General features: G+C 41.3%; 1 protein-coding gene across 7 annotated transcripts; it reads right to left on the minus strand.

Annotated features, from left to right (window-relative positions):
* Nucleotides 1–1534: 1534 nt before the first annotated feature.
* Nucleotides 1535–18643, minus strand: LOC121804560 (serine/threonine-protein kinase EDR1-like). Of its 7 annotated transcripts, none has more exons than XM_042204161.1 (18): nt 18445–18643; nt 18272–18336; nt 16108–16493; nt 15457–15660; nt 14763–14954; nt 14361–14620; nt 14049–14165; nt 13839–13928; nt 13380–13475; nt 12909–12995; nt 12314–12407; nt 10768–11059; nt 4025–4148; nt 3923–3942; nt 3151–3307; nt 2232–2520; nt 2081–2153; nt 1535–1999 (listed from the first exon to the last, which is right to left on the minus strand). In XM_042204161.1, exons 3-18 carry the CDS (start codon nt 16360–16362, stop codon nt 1917–1919), a joined length of 2433 nt encoding a protein of 810 aa, XP_042060095.1. In that variant the 5' UTR covers nt 16363–16493; nt 18272–18336; nt 18445–18643; the 3' UTR covers nt 1535–1916. The 7 variants fall into 7 exon arrangements, with proteins under 7 accessions (XP_042060095.1, XP_042060092.1, XP_042060094.1 ...); XM_042204158.1 differs by having other exon boundaries at nt 17995–18336; XM_042204160.1 differs by having other exon boundaries at nt 18272–18339.
* Nucleotides 18644–19244: the final 601 nt, after the last annotated feature.

A 19244-nucleotide genomic window follows, 5' to 3' on the forward strand; every position in this document is an offset into this window, starting at 1 on the left:
ATAGTTAAAAATAAAAAAAAACATGTACCATGCCTTAATTATACAAAAACCCATATAAAAATAATAAAGAACGTAAATAAAAAGGTCCAATAAAGAAAAAAAAATTATTCAAAAAATTGACGTATACAAATATGAGAAAATGAAAGTCTCTACATATTAATATGTTAATGATAAAAATAAATATAAAATATTAAAATGAAAGAAATAAATTTCAATTAAATGATAGTGAAAAATATCATTAAATTTCAATTAAATGATAGTGAAAAATATCATTGCTGGTACCCAAAATATATGAAAATATCATATCATTCAATACTAAAGAGTGAGAAAGAGAAAATATCATAACCAATTTATAGCTACCCCAATTTTATGAATGGGCAAAATTGTCCTCCGTACCTTGGGGGACATTTTCCGTTGAAAAATATGGTAGATAGTAAAAAGTACCACGAAAGAGATTACACTCTAGTCCAACTAGCAACGATTATTTTGAAGTCTATGCACTATTGGCGTGCAAAACGCAAAGTTCAGGGGCGTAGTTTACTCTTATACTTCCTTCGTCCCATAAAAATAAGGACACTTTACTTTTGTATCCGTCCCATAAAAATATCTCATTTCCATTTATGGAAAATTCTCTTAACTCATTACCCATATACAACAATTTATTTTCAACCTATACTACTATGGTCTATCATTAAACACGAATAATAATGTGAGTCTCACTATCCACTAAAATTATTTTAACTATCATTTTTGCATCTCTTACTTTATCGATTATGCACTAGTCTCACGTCGTCCCAAATGTCCTTATTTTTTTGGGACGGAGTGAGTATATATTAAGACTCTTCTGCTACGCAGTCTAGATTTATAATAATAATAATAATAATAATAATAATAATAATAATAATAATAATAATAATAATAATAATAATAATAATAATAATAATAATAATAAGTTTTATAGTCCCTTCGTCCGCAAATAGGAGTCTCATTTTGTCATTTTGGTCTGTCCGCAAATAGGAGTCTCGGTTCATTATTTCTATAAATGGTAAAAGGTCTCACATTCCACCAAGTCATTCCACTCACATATCATTTAAAACTAATATATACAAGTGTGGTCAATATTACACTAACTTTCTTTCACCCACTTTTCTTAACATTTCTTAAAACTCGTGTTGGATAGAAATAGGACTTCTATTCATGAACGGAGGGAGTACAATATACTTCCTCCATTCCCGAAAAGTATTAACTATTTTCTTATTAATCTGTCCCTAAAAAGTATGAACTTCTTAATTTTGGAATACTTAACCAACATATTTCTAATCATTTTATTTATAACTTATACCATTAGTACTAATGATGTGGACTCCACTCTCCACCAATATCGACCAAATCCAATAAGACCAAACCCTAACCAAATACGAAATCATTGGGTTCTTATCGGGTCTCAACCCATTAACTTCGTGTGTGTTCGTGCGGATTATCATGTCATGTCGAAATTGTCAGCCGTACTGTTAGTAAGAATACACCTTGAATCTAAACATTATAAATACAGATATTGAATTACTAAAGTATTTTTCAAAAAAATTAAATTGTTAAATGAAACTAGAGTTTATAGACATCCAAATTTGTAAACATAGACACTAAACTTATTGTTCTATTTCCCCCTTCAGAGAAAGAGAGAAAATTACAGTTCCGAGCACAATTTGTGTCTGCATCTGACAGCTTAAATTAGGGCCAGCGTGAGTGGAAAATTTCAGCATTCAATTGCATAAACATAATCATCATGCTTCCATTTAAAAACCGAAGGCGAAGACAATCTCATGAAAAAATCCACACTAAAGTGAGAAAATAGAGCCGAAGAATATGGAAAACCTCAACAATGATGGTTTATCTTTCTGTACAACAAGCGGGTCAAGTTAGCAAAGCGCTAACTCGCAATCAAGCAAACGGTTGAGAATTTCTTCGCAACTCGGTCGCTCGTGGGGTTCCGCCCAACAATCTGCAGTAAATGAACTTATAAGGAAATTGGTAGCATGTTTAAATCATCTCAACACAAAACCGAACAATGCTGATTGTCTACCTGCAATCAAACTGCCCAATGGCCCTTCAGGTATCTCCAAACGTGCTCCCTCATTTGCAACGGTGTAGACAACCTATACAACACGGGAATTGATGATGAAGATGGAGAAGCTGTATGCAATGAAATATGAATATGAAATAGTTGGGCCTACCCGCTCAGGTGGAGTCCCCTCCCAGGGTTTACTTAGAGTGCAGAGCTCCCACATTATAACACCGAGACTGAAAATGTCACATTTCTCTGAGAATGGCTCGTTTCGAATAAGCTCGGGAGCCATCCATTCTGGTGTGCCAGCTGACGAGGAGTCCTTAACAGGTACTTCAAGAAAGATTCTTGAGAGCCCAAAGTCGCAGATCTTAACTGTCCAATGTTTGTTAACAAGGCAGTTTGCACTTTTGATATCACGGTGGATAATCTTCATGCGGTGTAAGCACATCAGCCCTCTTGATAGCCAACAGCAAGAGAAAAAGTTAATAATTACAGGAAAAAGAAATACTCCCTCTGCCCACAATAAGCAAGGCGCTTCTTTTTAAGCACTCGTTTTGGGGAAATGATTTAATAAGTTAAAGTGGAGAGAGGGTAGCGTAAGAGAGAAACTTCTCTATATTATTCTCTCTTACTTTACTCTCGCTCCACTTTAACTATTAAATATCATTTTCCCAAAACAAGTGCTTAAAAGAAGCGTCTAGCTTATGGTGCGATGGAGGGAGTAGCATCTTAACTGTTTCTCGGAAATTATCAACTGAGCGAAACTAAAGTGTCTTGTGCGATAGTTAGAATTCATAGCAACTGAAAATTCTAGCCACTGAGTCTGGCAATATTGATAAAATCAAACTATCATCATATTCATCAAGTTGAAAGTAAAAAATTTATCCAATTTGAATTTTAAGATGTCATTTATTACTGTCTCCTGTCTCCACTAGGAGTGTAAGATATGATGCTCCTCAGATTATTTATTATGAGTGATTGATTTTAGTTTACACAAATTCAAATAATAATAGCAGTTAGAGTTTTGATTGAGGGAAAACAATAATTGAGTGGAAAAAAAATGAATCAGAAAAAAGTTTTCCAACCTGCATATGTCACGTAGCATCTTGATTCTCCTCCGCCAACTCAGTTTCTTCTTCTGACCGCTTAAATGAATCAAATAATATAACGACCCCATTTCCATGTACTCAGTAACCATCGATAACCGTGGAGGTCTCGTGCAGGCGCCAAGAAATAGGATTACTGCAGGAAAAGCATGAAGTCAATGTTAGATCTCAATATATATAGCTACTTACAATTCTCGTAACTTTTTCACATACTGAGTTTGAATATGTGCTGTGTTCACATCAAGAGATCAATACCCCTACCTCTGTCCCACAGCTAACACTTATAATAATAAATCCTCACATTTTATATGTATCATATATATTTCAATTCAAATATGATTGATCAGGAGGCTTGATCTCGGATGACAACCGAATATGTGCTGTGTTCACATCAAGAGATCAATACCCCTACCTCTGTCCCACAGCTAACACGTATAATAATAAATCCTCACATTTTATATGTATCATATATATTTCAATTCAACTATGATTGATTAGGAGGCTTGATCTCGGATGACAACCATTCTGAACTCACAAAAGAAAGATTTCAGATTTGATACTAAGTTGCAAACGAATCTCAACTCTCTAATAAACATGGATATGATTGAAATAAGTACTTACTTTTCAAATGTAATACGGAATATGTACCTTTTTTTATCATTGGACATAACTAAAATATATGATGCGTGTAGCCAGACAATATGAATAAACAGAAAATCATAATTTTTACAAAGCGGGTCCAGAAAAGTACCGTTTGGGTGCCGAAGGCGACTGCAAGAAAGACAAAAGTTTCAACATTAGAAAGACATAACAGAAGAAAACCAGCCACTAGAGCAAAAAAAAATGGCTGCACCTGAGTATGGATATCTCGTTGCAGAAATCCTCCATGTTTTCAGCAGTGAGATCTTGCTCTAAAAACACTTTGATAGCAACTTCAGTTCCATTCCAAACTCCACGAAAAACCTCTCCAAAGAACCCTGACCACAATAGTATAAAATAAGGCATGTCAACATGGAATATCAGTTGTAAGCTATAACTGAATTAGACACGTAGATGGCAGCATTATAATATACTCGAGCAGAGTATTATAACTCACAAGCATAGAAGAGCAGTTACAATATGGCCAAAATATCTCCATTTCTAATTTCAAAGCAATTCAAATCTCGCATGGGACAAATTTTTCATTTTCAAAAAACCGTAAAATAGTAGGCAGCTTTCCATCTTTCAAAATTCAGGAATGCCTTGGCCACCTGGCGTTGCACTCACTTATCTCACTTACACATCTCTAGCGTTATGATACGGGACCCCCACCAACGGCAGAGCGGCAGGCCGAGCTGGAGCATGCCGAGCTGGAGCATGCCGAGCTGGAGCATGCCGAGCTGGAGCATGCCGAGCGGGAGCATGCAGAGCTGGAGGCAACGACAGCCGAGCAGCACGACGCAGCGCTCCCGAAGCCGAGCAGCACGACGCAGCCGAGCAGCCCGCCGCAGTGCGGGAGTAACCGAAGTGAAGAACTAGTTGTGTCGAAAAGATCCTTGAGGCCGAGAGACAAGCTCAAGGCGCCGAACAAGTTCACGAACTAGCCGATTCACTTTGTTCTTTTTTGATTATTTCCTTCCTTTTATGTTTTACTATTTTTGGAAACTTTAATTTACTTACTGTTGAGTCGGGCCTGATTTATAAGCCCAGTTCGGGTTTTCTTTGCGGTTCTTTCCCGGATGAATTAGGTTACGTCGAACCGCCCTAGGGTTTCTAGTATAAAATAGGGTATTTCATCAACACATTATTTTATGAATGAAATATTTTCCCTACACAAATCTTGTGCCGCAAGTAATTTATTTCGTTCTCTTGGCTGCCGCGTGGAAGACGTCCACAAATCCAGCCAAATTCTCGAGCAATTCCGCGAGGTTGTCGTGGGAACTGCTCGCCACCCATCGAGAAGGAAGATCTCGGAGCCGTTACGGAGAACGTCCGTAACATCTGGTGCTTTCATCCCGAAAACTCAAAATCTACTTGGTTACGCAATCAATGTCGGCGGAATTTCCGCATGCAGAGTCCTCGTCGGGGCTGCAATTGGGCCCGGCGCGGCAGAGGATTCCTGGCGACGTCGACGGGAGACAGCCGCACGTCGACCCGGTCACGTTAGGGTTTGCACAGTTGAACGCACGATTTGATAAGATGGATCGCCGGATCGATAGCGTGGAGCGACGACCGCCGCCGCGGGCAGAGGGCCATGAGGCCGATTGGGACGACGCCGACCACGCGTGGGAGGAGTACCGCGGGAATGGTCGGAGCGGTCATCTGGGTCGGGGCCGTGGTCGCCCTTATCGGGGTGGCCGTGGGGATCGTTTTGGGGAGGGCTTACTCCCGGGCCGGGGAAGCCGCCCTGGTCAGCACCGTGGCGACGCGGGGAATAGAACGGGTCGCCGTCGGGATAATTGGGACCTACCGCAACGCCACGAGGATTGGGATGATGAGACGTTCGAGGAGCGCGGGGTAACCTGCTGGGATCCGCCCCAAAGTCGAGAACGTTTTAACCGACAGGGGTCGGATTATTCTTCCGGCATAAAGATGGATGCGCCCCACTTTAATGGGGCAGACGCGCCAAATTGGATCTCTCGCGTGCAGTACTATTTTGATCACAAGCGAGTTCCGGAGGCGGAGCGCTTGCATTATGTAGTAATGCTTTTCGACCCGCCCGCTTCAGAGTGGATATTTAATTACCGGGAGACGAATGGCGTTGTTACTTGGCCAGAATTTTTGGCCGACGTCAGGCATCGATTTGACCCCCAAAGCTTCAGGAACTACACGGGGTTGATCGCGAAGCTAGTTCAGACGACTACCGTTGCTGACTATCACGCGACGTTCGAACGATATCTTAATCGGGTTACTGATTTATCGGAATCAGCCTTGATTCCAATTTTTATTCAAGGACTAAAACAACCTCTGCAAGAAAAAGTAGAATTGCAGTACCCGGAGTCGTTGGCAGAGGCAATGGCTTTAGCCTTGCGTTTGGCCGCAACACACGAAGAACGCCAGCAACAGCCGCAATCATACCAGCGCCGTCCGTGGCCTGGCAAGGAGCAGCGGGCCGTTCCGGCCCCTGTTGCGACCCAAGCAGCCGGGTCCCACCAACAGGACTCGCTAGTTCGAGAAGGGGACAAGACACGGGTATACCCGGTTCGGGTGTCGAATGCTGAAAAATCGGAGCGCGCACGCCGAGGTCTCTGTTATCATTGCCCCGAAAAGTGGGTTGCAGGCCACGTTTGTAAGGTCAAGTTGCTTTGTTATATGGATGACGAGGGGGACGACCCGCAAGAGGCAGATGCGGGTGACCAAGTACCCGGGGAGGAATTAATTACAGCAGACCTATCGCACCTTCACGCCTTGGATGGCCGGGGCAGCTCCAAACCGTTTATGGTCCAGGGGACGTTGGGGGATACTACAGTACGAGTTTTGATTGACACAGGAGCGACTCTCGACTTCCTCCATCCGCGGATTGCGGAGAGACTCCAATTGGAGTTGACACCGATTCGCCCATTCCGGGTCCTAGTCGGCAACGGCGCTTCACTACTCTGTACCCACATTGCCCGCTCTACAAAATTGACTCTGCAGGGTACCTTATTTTTGGTGGATCTTCATATCCTCGCCCACCATGGGCCGGACGTTATTTTGGGAATGAAGTGGTTAGAATCATTGGGGAAAGTTTCTGCGGATTTTGTCAAGAAGACGTTAGAGTTTACCCAAGAAGGAAAGGCGGTGTTCCTACGTGGCATGGTGCCAAGTCCTAAGCAGATTTCCTTACACTCCTTATCTATGTTGACGGCACAGGGGGCCGGCCACGAGTTATATGAAATTGTACCTCTCCACAGTGACGTGGGCCCTGCCGACCCCAGCACGCAAGAGGAGTTCCCCGCGGACCTCCCAGGGGATATCGTGGAGGTGTTGAATGAGCACCGTTCCGTTTTTGAGCAGCCACGCGGCATGCCCCCGCCGCGCGTTTTTGACCATCGGATTCATCTTCTGCCCAACACGAAGCCGGTCAATGTGAGACCATATAGGTACCCATATTTTCAAAAGGCAGAAATCGAGAAACAGGTACGCGATATGATGGAGCAAGGCATCATCCGGCATAGCCACAGCCCTTTTTCGTCTCCCGTGCTTCTCATCCGAAAGAAAGACGGAAGTTTCCGTTTCTGTATCGATTACCGGGCCCTCAATAAAGCTACTGTTCCGGATCACTTTCCAATTCCGACCGCAGATGAATTATTTGACGAATTGGGCAAGGCCAAGTATTTTACAAAGCTGGATCTTCGTTCAGGATACCATCAAATCCGTATGAGTGAGGCCGACATATTCAAAACCGCCTTCCGTACTCATGATGGCCACTTTGAGTTCCTCGTGATGCCATTCGGCCTCACGAACGCGCCTTCCACCTTTCAAGCGGCCATGAATGCTATTTTCCAGCCGTTGCTCCGACAATGTGTCATCGTTTTCTTCGATGACATTCTAATCTACAGCCCAACACTCGAGTCGCACGGGCAACACTTATCAGCGGTTCTAAAGCTGCTTAGCGAGAATCGTTTCTTTGTCAAGCTTTCGAAGTGTTCCTTTTGCAGTATGACAGTCGAATACTTGGGCCACATACTTTCCGGGGGCCAGCTCAAAGCGGACCCCGCGAAATTGGAGGCAATGACAGCCTGGCCGAGGCCGAATACAGTGAAGCAGTTGAGGGGTTTCTTGGGGCTGACAGGTTACTATCGTCGGTTCGTCAAGCACTATGCCACGATCGCGGCTCCCCTCACCGATTTGTTAAAAAAGGAGGCATTCGTATGGTCCACTGAGGCCGAGGCCGCTTTTACAGAGCTTAAGTCAGCAATGACTTCGGCCCCGGTGTTACAGCTCCCAGATTTTAGCGTGCAGTTCTGTGTGGAAACGGACGCCTGCGATGTGGGAATCGGGGCTGTGCTAATGCAGCGTAATCACCCGATTGCGTTCTTCAGTAAGAAATTGGGTCCTCGTCGGAGGGTAGCATCGACGTATCATAAGGAATTATACGCTATTGTGGAGGCCGTGCAAAAGTGGCGTCAATATTTATTGGGGCGCGAGTTCATTATTCGCACGGATCAGAGGAGCCTAAAGGACTTGTTGCAACAGGTGGTCCAGACTCCGGACCAACAGCTTTATGTCCGGAAGCTTATGGGATACAAATTTGTGATCGAATATAAACGTGGAATCACAAATAAGGCAGCAGACGCCTTATCCCGTCAACACGACGCGTCAGGGGTGCAGACCGACGACCCCATGCCAGGGACCGACGACCAGCTGCTCGTATCCGTGGACCGACCAGTGCCGGAGGTAATGCGGGTGCTACGGGAGGAGACCGCTTCACTACCGGATTTGATTGAATTAGCGTCTAAAATTCAGTCTGGTGACGCCCCAGCACATTTGACGTGGGCAGATGGCCTCATATATTATCATCGCAGGGTGCTCGTGAGCGCGGAGTCCAGTACCAAGAAAGCATTACTACAGGAACACCACTGTTCGCCGTCCGCGGGTCACCCTGGCCACGAACGTACGTTCCGCCTTTTGGCGGCAGGTTTTTATTGGCCAAACATGCGCAAAGACGTGGTGACATTTGTGAATAAATGTGTGGTGTGTCAGTCCACAAAGTACTCGACGCGGAAACCGGCGGGGTTATTGCAACCGCTCCCGGTCCCCTGGCAGGTGTGGGAGGATGTCTCGATGGACTTCATCACCGGGCTCCCACAATCACGCGGTTACACGGTCATCATGGTGGTGGTGGACAGGCTTTCAAAGTATGCTCACTTTGCCCCCCTCCCCACCAAGTTCGACGCCCTTCGAGTGGCGCAGCTTTTTGTTAATACGGTGGTTCGGCACCATGGTTTTCCTAAGACATTGGTCTCGGATAGAGATTCGGTGTTCCTAAACGCAACCTGGGAGGAAATGATGCGATTGAGTGGAACCAAACTTCACTTCTCTACGGCTTACCATCCGCAGTCGGATGGACAGACGGAGGTCCGTAATCGGGGATTGGAGCAATATTTGCGCGCGTTTGCATCGGATAAGCCCTCGAGATGGACGAATTTTCTCCCGTGGGCGGAGCTAGCTCTCAATTGTTTTCACCATTCCGCGTTGGGCACGTCACCTTATCGTGCCTTGTACGGGAGAGAGCCTCCTTCACTTGTGGCGGCCCCGCCATCGGCGAAGACACCGCCCAACGTGGCAGAGATTATCAGGCAGCGAGGGGAATTATTGGTAACCCTTCGGCGTAACCTTTTGCGAGCACAACAGCGGATGGCGGATGTGGCGAACCGACACCGTCGCCACGTCGAGTTTGAAGTCGGGGATGTCGTCTGGCTAAAGCTGCAACCTTATCGGCAGCATTCAATAGCGAAGCCGCTATCGGCTAAGCTGGCCCCGCGGTTCTATGGCCCCTTCGAGGTGTTGGAGCGGATTGGGCCCGTGGCCTACAAATTGCGCCTCCCAGAGGGAAGTAGAGTCCACAATGTGTTTCACGTTAGCTTATTACGAGAGTTTGTGGCGGGAGACGGTGATGTCGACGGGGTGAAACTCCCGCCGGAGTTTGTTGGCGATAGGCCAGTGGTCCGGCCGGTGGCCGTGTTGGAAGAGCGCGTAAGTTGGCGTGCGGGCCGACCGGAAAAGCAGTGCCTGGTACAGTGGGAGGATGATGCATCCACGCCAACGTGGGAACCGATCGAGGCGATTGCGAGGCAATTCCCGGAGGTTCGCCTTGAGGACAAGGCGATTCGTAACGGAGGGGGGGTTGATACGGGACCCCCACCAACGGCAGAGCGGCAGGCCGAGCTGGAGCATGCCGAGCTGGAGCATGCCGAGCTGGAGCATGCCGAGCTGGAGCATGCCGAGCGGGAGCATGCAGAGCTGGAGGCAACGACAGCCGAGCAGCACGACGCAGCGCTCCCGAAGCCGAGCAGCACGACGCAGCCGAGCAGCCCGCCGCAGTGCGGGAGTAACCGAAGTGAAGAACTAGTTGTGTCGAAAAGATCCTTGAGGCCGAGAGACAAGCTCAAGGCGCCGAACAAGTTCACGAACTAGCCGATTCACTTTGTTCTTTTTTGATTATTTCCTTCCTTTTATGTTTTACTATTTTTGGAAACTTTAATTTACTTACTGTTGAGTCGGGCCTGATTTATAAGCCCAGTTCGGGTTTTCTTTGCGGTTCTTTCCCGGATGAATTAGGTTACGTCGAACCGCCCTAGGGTTTCTAGTATAAAATAGGGTATTTCATCAACACATTATTTTATGAATGAAATATTTTCCCTACACAAATCTTGTGCCGCAAGTAATTTATTTCGTTCTCTTGGCTGCCGCGTGGAAGACGTCCACAAATCCAGCCAAATTCTCGAGCAATTCCGCGAGGTTGTCGTGGGAACTGCTCGCCACCCATCGAGAAGGAAGATCTCGGAGCCGTTACGGAGAACGTCCGTAACACGTTATCAATATAATAATAATAATAATAATAATAATAATAATAATAATAATAATAATAATAATAATAATAATAATAATAATATTTAAAGTACAAGAGCTAACCAATTCCAACTCGAGTGCCTACAGTTAACTCCGAGAAATCAATATTCCACTCATCATATGGCAGCAGAGGTTTATTCTGGAACATTGGTGAGTCCAGAACTCTGTTCCATGTTGAAACCATTTCCTCATTTACCCTGGGAATCCCACTGCGTTCTGGGGTCTGACTTCTGAACTCATGTGGAGATGAAGGTAATGACATTGCTTTCTGGGAACTGTGCTGCCCCTGAGTGGCATATATAGTTGAGTTATTATCAGACAATTTGGAACAATCATCAAGTTGAGGATCATTAACCTGAATACAGTACAAGTATTACTAATAGTAATAATTGGAAAATGAAGTGAAATTGTGAAAACCACCATATAAGTATTGCCAATAAATGCAGATTGCAGGTTACCTACCACAGAGACTAAATAAACTTGTCAAAGTTTGACTGGAACAAGACAGAAATTCTGTTCATATAACAAAGACAAAATTTCGAACTATTTGTCCAACAAAGTTATTGACCAAACCATGTACTATAAAATTATCCTTGGACAATAATACATAGGGTATTGGTCACTAAAATCACAAACTTTGGCCGAAATTTAGTATTTCCCACAAACTTTAAAGTTGGTCGCAAAAATCAACTTAGGATTTGTAGCGAATTTTTCACAAAATCAGTTTTTTTCTCAACTTATTGGAAAATCACTACAAAGAATATGTTCATGATTTTTATGACCAAATTTTAAGTTAATGGGAAATACCAAATTATGCCAAAGTTTGTGATTTAAAGACCAATTAACTTTACTATGTCTCCTATTTAAATTATTTGCTTCACATACTAAATATTACTTAGCAAGTAATAATAATTAGATGAATAAATATGATCACTTGAATCTAAAATATTATAGTAAAACTCATAAAATATTTGATAACACACGTTTGACGTAACAAGAAAATTAAATATGAAATGAATACAGTTTAAAATAGTACTAAGAAATTTTGTATGAAAAATGATCAAGAATAAAACATAAATAAGCCTACTTAGGTATTTACCATGAACTTAAAATTTGGTCTAAAAAATCATGAACTTATCTTATCCCTTGTAGTGAACCATGAGTTGGGAAAAAAACAGATTTCGTGGAAAATTCACTACAAAACCTAAATTCATAGTTTTGCAACCAAATTTAAAGTTCATAGGAAATATTAAATTTGGGCGAAATTTGTGATTTCAGGGACCAATACCCCTAAAATATAAAGGGCAAGTAACTATTATTCATAAGGAGCCATTCTTGTATGATACTGAGTTTCTCAATGAGGCAGATCAACGATTCACCATTGATAAAGAGGTGGCTCAAGGTATTAAAAAGAAAGAGTAGCTAATAACTCCGATCTTCTTGATGATCGACTAAACTAATTTAAACAATCTGCAGAAATGTATAGAGATCATGCTGTCAGCAATAAGATAAGGTCGCACGTCAGCAGGTAAAGATAACTAGTAGCAAGCTAGTGCAGAGAGAGAGAAATAGATAGCAATGATGCTATCAAAGGTTAAAGGAAACACACCTCTTCTGGTTGACCTGAATTAGATGAGCCAATTCCACCTTGTTCTCTTAAAAGACGATTTTGCTTTAGTGATTCATTCATTGCTCTCACAGCCCTTACATACGAACAAGAGTTAAGCAGCTTAGCCATAGCAAGTATGCAATTCCAGGAACAGTAATTATGTGACACCATATTTGAACATGCTTTATAAGATCATACAAAAAACAGCTATAAGTTGATATCAATATGCAATGTTGGACTGAAGTTTCTCAAAGGCAATTACACTAGCTATACGCTTTTGATAGAAAATAAATTGTATCCCAAAAAGGGAGGCAGTAGCTTCGATGATGGAGCAAGTCCATTAGAATATTGATGAAGGAATACCAAAAATTGGCTACATAATTTTGCAGTTCAATACCAGAAAAACATGGGGGGAGCTTATTTAACAACTGAATGCTTATTCTTTTCATTCAAATATTTAGATCATAACTCTAAGAAAAGCAAACTTTCATCAAATTCCACTAAGAAAATACCATCCACTAGAGGGCACGTCAAAAATAATAATGAACAAGTGTGCTAAAATTATGCCATATCTTAGTTGCAAGAAGATATTAACCTTACAATGTCGTCACCAATCTCAGGGGTCATGCTAATGCTTCTTCTCCTAAGCCGACGTGTGTCTGATGATGACGCCCCCTCTGACCTGCAGCAACCTTTGATTTAGCGAACCCAAGAAGAGCAGACAAAAAATAATTGCACTTAAGCGTGTTCGGATAAGGGAAAAAGGTTCTACCAGATTCTGTTCAATCTCAAATAACATTTGAGCAGAAAGGTTCAATGCACAACAATGTCATTTATTTATTTACTCTCAGCATAAATTATTCTTTATCGTTGTTCACAGAGAAGAAATCTAACTATCCTCAGGATATTCACATTAAAATTAGCTATATTTTGGTAACAAAATGATTTGATTTCCATATAAAGCCCAAAGTTGTCTTTAGCTAACTCACACTGGATTTTGAAAACAAACACACTGATAATTATTGAAACCTGAGCAAAGAAAAAACAAAAAAGAACACAAGTGTACCTGGATGTACCATCATCAACAGAGTACACTCTGAAAGACTTGTTATCGCCACTAAGCATGGAACGACCACGTGCACGAAGTGAAGGATGCTCTGGGCTGGAAAACATTGGACGTTAAGAAGTGCAAGAACAGTCTCAAGGAACAAGCGAAAGAAAGAATTTTTTTGTATGAATCCTTCTTGAATTGGCTTGGAAGCAGTTAACCAATCCTGACTATGGTTTTATCCACAGAAAAACTGGAAAATGCTAGCAGATACAGACAATGCTCCAGTTATATATACACGGATTCTAAATGTGACAGCCCATGTGATGGCAATACTACCAATTCCACATGGAAAAGCTACAATGAGATCTGCACTGTACTGGATCATATCTAGTTATAAACCACCTATAAGTTTAAGGAGGATAATGTGGTGCTCAACACAATTGATCAAACAGAAGGCCTGGTTTTGGAGTAAACCTTGAACTTGCAGTTCTTTGTTCAGCAATGACCTTTCTCCTACTCCTTCGCCAAAATGTAGCGGCTATGTTAGGTTCACTGCGCGACAAGCTGAAACAATAACATGAATCCAATAATAGCAGTTATCCTGATCCATTAAGGAGAAGTAATATGAAACCAAAGTATGTTTCACACATCATGTGACAAAAAAGGGTATGTCATAATCAGCACCTCAGTTTTCTATCAACTGAATTTGACCGCAGCATCATATTTCTTAATGAATGCCCTGCTGCATTTGAATAAGCTTCCAGCCTTCGTTGATATAGCAGGCCATCATCTTTCTCAGCACTGCACAGAATTACATTCACTAAGTTTATATTTCCTTGAAGATAAAACTTAACTATGTTTGAATTTATAAGACGAATCATTCTTTTACAAGCAGCTGAACATTAATCACCCTCATCAAAGAAATATGAAATTCTAAAAAGTTACATTACACATAGAATAGTTAGGTTAGCAAGTAAAAAGGTATTAGACGCTAACCTTTCAGGATCAAGTCGCTCTGAAACCCCATACAAGGGGCTGTTCGGTTCCATTGGTGAATCACAAGAATCATTTTCTGCAGAATCGCTCTCCCCGGCAGCAGATATGTGAGACATAAAGATAGCTTTGGTTGACCGAGGTATCAGTTGGCCAGGAAACCGCATCAAATCAACCACCAATTCTACAGAATTCAAAACGACTGACACAGACATATGTTTGTGGGAGTCCACACACTCAGAAGTTCCTTCAGTGGGTAAACCCTAACAGGACAAACCCACATGGCATGACATCAGAATACTTAAAAGAACTTTGAATCCATTAAGTCCCAGTCAAACGTAATGCAACAAGAATGCTTTAGAAAAATGAGACAAGTAAAATGTCCAGGAAAAAAATGAAGCTTACCACCACCAGCCTACTCTCCAGTCCTACAGCATCGGCAAGAACTTTGAATAATATTGCTCGAGGTCTGCACGTAGCGTGTCGGATTTGACCCAGTAGTTGCACACCTCGACTTTCAGATGGATGTGAGGAATCTTCCTGGACAGCTTTCTTGGGGCTTATCTCTGAATTTGACCGCTTGTAGAAATCAGATACCTGTAAAGGAAGTCTGAAAGTAAGTATCACAAACCAAGACTGTCCAGAGAGACAGATGAACATTAAAAATGAAGTGGAAATTAGGAATGAGCTGAACATGAACTAGATAAAGCATGCAAAATGCTATCCAGCCTGTTTTCTAGATAATTAGATAACACACTTCAAGTCAAGGTCTACACAAGTGAACTATGTGCATTGCAGCAACACATAATATACATACAAAATCCTGTATTGTCTTCTTAAGAAACAGACTGCAAATCTTAAGTCAGAAACAGGACGTCGACAATCTTCAAAAGGAGAAAGAAAATGTATGATGCACAGACACATCAGGAAAGAATATGGTGCTGACTGGGATGAAGGCTAATCCTTTAATAGAAGTTCGTATAATTGGAAAAAATTATTGTAACCATAACACTGAGGCGAAAGAAGAGTGTAAAGTAAAAAACTTTTCAAAGTTGTACAACTGAAGATCAAAATTTTAATTTGACCAAAATGCACCCACCAGTCCAGCAATTTTCTTTATTACAGCTGCAGCATTCGAGTTTAGACCCTTAACCAGAGCTACAATCAACTGTTTTAGCATAGAAAGCTTCTTATCCTTCTCAGAATCTACAAGGATAACATCCGCCCTCAAACCCTCATGCTCCAAAGCATTAAGCTCCTCCAACGTAGGTATATCTTCATATAGTTCCTTGAGCTTTTTATCCTGGCAGTGAAAACATCGTTTCAACTTATCACTTCAACAATAATAAATACTACTCCCTCCGTCCTCAAAAAATAGACTAGTTTTACCATTTTCAGCCGTCCCCCAAAATTAGACCAAGTCTAAATATGGAAAGTTTTTAACCAACTACACACCACTAATAATATGGACCCCACAATCCACTAAAACTACTTCCACTACCTTTTCCCTCTCTCTTACTTTTTTCTATCTCTCTCTTCCTTTACCAATTGCACATTAAAACCCATGTCATTTACAAGCTTGTCTATTTTTTGAGGACGGAGGGAGTACTAAAATAAGACCTTTATCCCAATTGCATACTCAAAAGGATAATTAAGACCTATTGACAGCATACTTAAAAACAGTTCAAAACCTCATTTTAGTCAGTAGACAAAAGTAAAATGATAAAAACAGTTGAGATCCAAAACTCACTGGTACAGCAGAGTAGAAACCATTTGGAATTGGTTCAGAAAGCATTCCTGTGCTCCATAGGATTTGTGATGCTCTTTTATCTGACAATCTGGCATACTTCTCTTTGTTATTGTATTCCTTTCTCCTTAGATTCTCATTTCTAGATTCTAAGGATATAGATCCAAAACTCTCAGCAAAATCTGAAGGCCACCATGAACCAATAGGAGAATTCTGCTCTGAAGGTTGATTATCATCTCGCATATCCTCCATGTCCATAATTTTTAACTGCTATACCATCTTGGTACCACTTTTACCCCATAGAAACACAACTACTATGCACAGTTACAGTAAAGACTGCAACATTTATCAACGTCCATTGCAAGTCCTACATTTTTAGGCCATACAACCTGAAAAATGACAAGAGCAACTGAATTAGTATGAATCCCCTGGGAAAAAACATATAAGGGATTAAAAAGACTTTAGGAAGAAATCACTCAATGATGAAAACATCTTTAAATTACACAAAACAAAGTAGGGAAGAATGTAAGAAATAACCTAACAAGAAAAATGAACACCCCAGAGTTATAGCTGAGCCATTAAATATATCCTAGAGTTAAACTTGAAATGATATCGGAACACAAAATAAACAAATAGATCAGATTCACTTAATAAAATCTAGTCAAATACCACATCTGTTAAGCAAAGTAATTTAAAGAAACCTAGTACGTAAAAGACTGTCTCTGACAAATGACTGTATCTGCATAGAAGGCTAAGCCTAAAATAACACGGGCAATATTGAGAAATATTATACAATGCTTTAGTGTGACTGGAGTTAGTCTGATAGTCTCAAAACGAACTAAGACTTGTGATTATTTTTTGGCAAAAGATCTTGTGGTGAGACTGAATAGTGATCCAGAGTACAGGAAGCTCCATAATATCTCTAATGTCATCAGGCATTCAATACGGCTACCAACTAGGTAAAGTAATCATCCAAAAGAAAGTGACTACTGACTAGGCAAAATTGCATATAGCACATGTTCATAGAAACATATTGATATTACACCTATGATTTACGCACCTTTGCAACTGATTCATTTAAGAATAAACAAGAGATATATGAATTATTATCATCATTTGTAGGGTATCTATTTCAAATGGTGTGCTTGAACAAAAATCACAAAAAACACCAATAGAACTTCAACTTCAAACTTTTGTGTATCTAAAAAACGACTCCTGAATGAATTATAAGAACATCAACAGCTCGTGCAATACACTCAATTCTTGATTTCTATCATAGCACCTGAAATTATTCGTAAGTAATTCATGAATATCTTAGTGTGGCCTAATTCACCTTAGGGAAGGTGAGAGCGTTCAAGTTTAGCAAGAACATATTTCCAAGAGATAAAAGTCTAGCAGAATTTGTAACGATTTTTTAACTAATTGAGAGAGATGGATATAATACTTTACTGAATCCATCACAAACACAGTTTCTTTATTGTTCTCCAAATATACTCCCAAACTCCCAAGGCTACTGGCATTAGCGTCCATGGACCATGATGCATCTACCAAACTCATTATCCAACCTACACGCATTTCACGTTTAAACAGCAGCATAATATCTGCTGTCAATCACATTAGCGTCCATGGACCATGATGCATCTACCAAACTCATTATCCAACCTACACGCATTTCCCGTATAAACAGCAGCATAATATCTGATGTCAATCACATTCAGGACATAACAAAGCCAATGCATCAGCCCATTGCTGTTGCTCACCTTCCAATTCATCTCCTATCAATCAAATTTAAAAGCGCAGACAAACAAAATGACCAAATGCAACAACCACGCATTGCAAAACTTCTAGGCATCATCATATTGTATGACCAAGCACCATTTCAAAACTCACCGCAAATGACAACGCAAATTGTTCCTAGTCGAGCTTCTAGATCCCCAATAACACGCTCACCGCGTCCCCAAAGCCAAATAGAAACACAATCGCTAACACATCCTTACTTCCTCCCACAGCATTCAAAAAATGCTTCGATCAGTCCACTTCAGTTCAAACCACACACAAATCCACCGACAACAACTCCAGAAATTCAAATAACAAGCAGACAAAAAACATTCAAATCCAAACAGAAAACACGCCAACCACACGCGGAGCACGTGATCGAACAGCTCACCGCCAGCAGATCTTAGCAACAGGAGCTCAGCTCACATTTGAATCCACCAACTCTTCCACGCGTGCCTACTTCCAAAAATTAAGGAATGGGACAAAAAAAATAAATAAATAAATTCGAAAATGAACCAGCAATCAAATTTTGAATCGGAATTAATGAGCTGCAAAAACAATTACATGGAGTAAATTAATAGCAGCAGTGCTATGAAGTTATTATATGGTGGGAGGCGGGGGTTTTATTGTACCGAATAAAATCGGTAACTTTCTATTCGGGTCGGTTTGGTATTCGGATTTTCTTCGGAGAAATTAATTGCCTGTATTACGAAGTCATGGGAAAGTGATGGTGGCCGCTCCTTTTTTGCCCTTTTTGGGCCTGTGTTCATAAATGTACAACCGGTGATGCGGGAAGCACAATCTTCTATGCAGTCCTTTTCACAGGCTGTTTTCTCTTTTAATTTGGCATAGATGTTTGTTTGACCCCAAGTTGAATATAGGTGTGACATGCTAATCACACTGAAAACTTATGGTTAGAGTTATAACTTATATCTTTGATGATGTCATTACGGTATAAAATTATAAATTAGAACTAAAAACAATGCTATCGGTAGTCGGTGAAGTTTGAATAACAAAATTATTGAAATTTGAAAATAAAATTAGCAGTCAGTCGAGGTTAGTAGTTGTTTTCATAATGATTTACGGCAAAACATACTTATGTTTTTATTGTATATTTATGTAGTATTTTTTTATTGGTGATATGAAATGAGACCAACTATATTAATGGAAACTTGAAGCATTTAGCACCATAGTAGGCAACTGACAAAGGATATGGAGTAGCCAAAATGGGGAGGGTTATCAATTTCGCTACCCTATTTCATCTTCGAAGTGGGCCTCGCTGCTGCTTTGAGGTGACTCAAATACTTTGATTTTCTTCTTAAGTTTCACATGTTTTTAATGTGTATTTTAGGCAATCCACAATA

The sequence above is a fragment of the Salvia splendens genome, chromosome 5 (assembly GCF_004379255.2).
Source record: "Salvia splendens isolate huo1 chromosome 5, SspV2, whole genome shotgun sequence".
In the NCBI taxonomy this organism is placed as follows: domain Eukaryota; kingdom Viridiplantae; phylum Streptophyta; class Magnoliopsida; order Lamiales; family Lamiaceae; genus Salvia; species Salvia splendens.

Excerpts from the sequence above, each read along its gene's own strand:
- LOC121804560 (XM_042204161.1), bottom strand. The coding sequence starts at position 16,362 with ATGGACATGGAGGATATGCGAGATGATAATCAACCTTCAGAGCAGAAT. Across the intron at positions 12,996-13,379 it reads GTTGATGATGGTACATCCAG|GTCAGAGGGGGCGTCATCAT; the intron begins GTACACTTGTGT and ends AGGTTGCTGCAG. Across the intron at positions 2,000-2,080 it reads ATTGGGCAGTTTGATTGCAG|ATTGTTGGGCGGAACCCCAC; the intron begins GTAGACAATCAG and ends CATTTACTGCAG.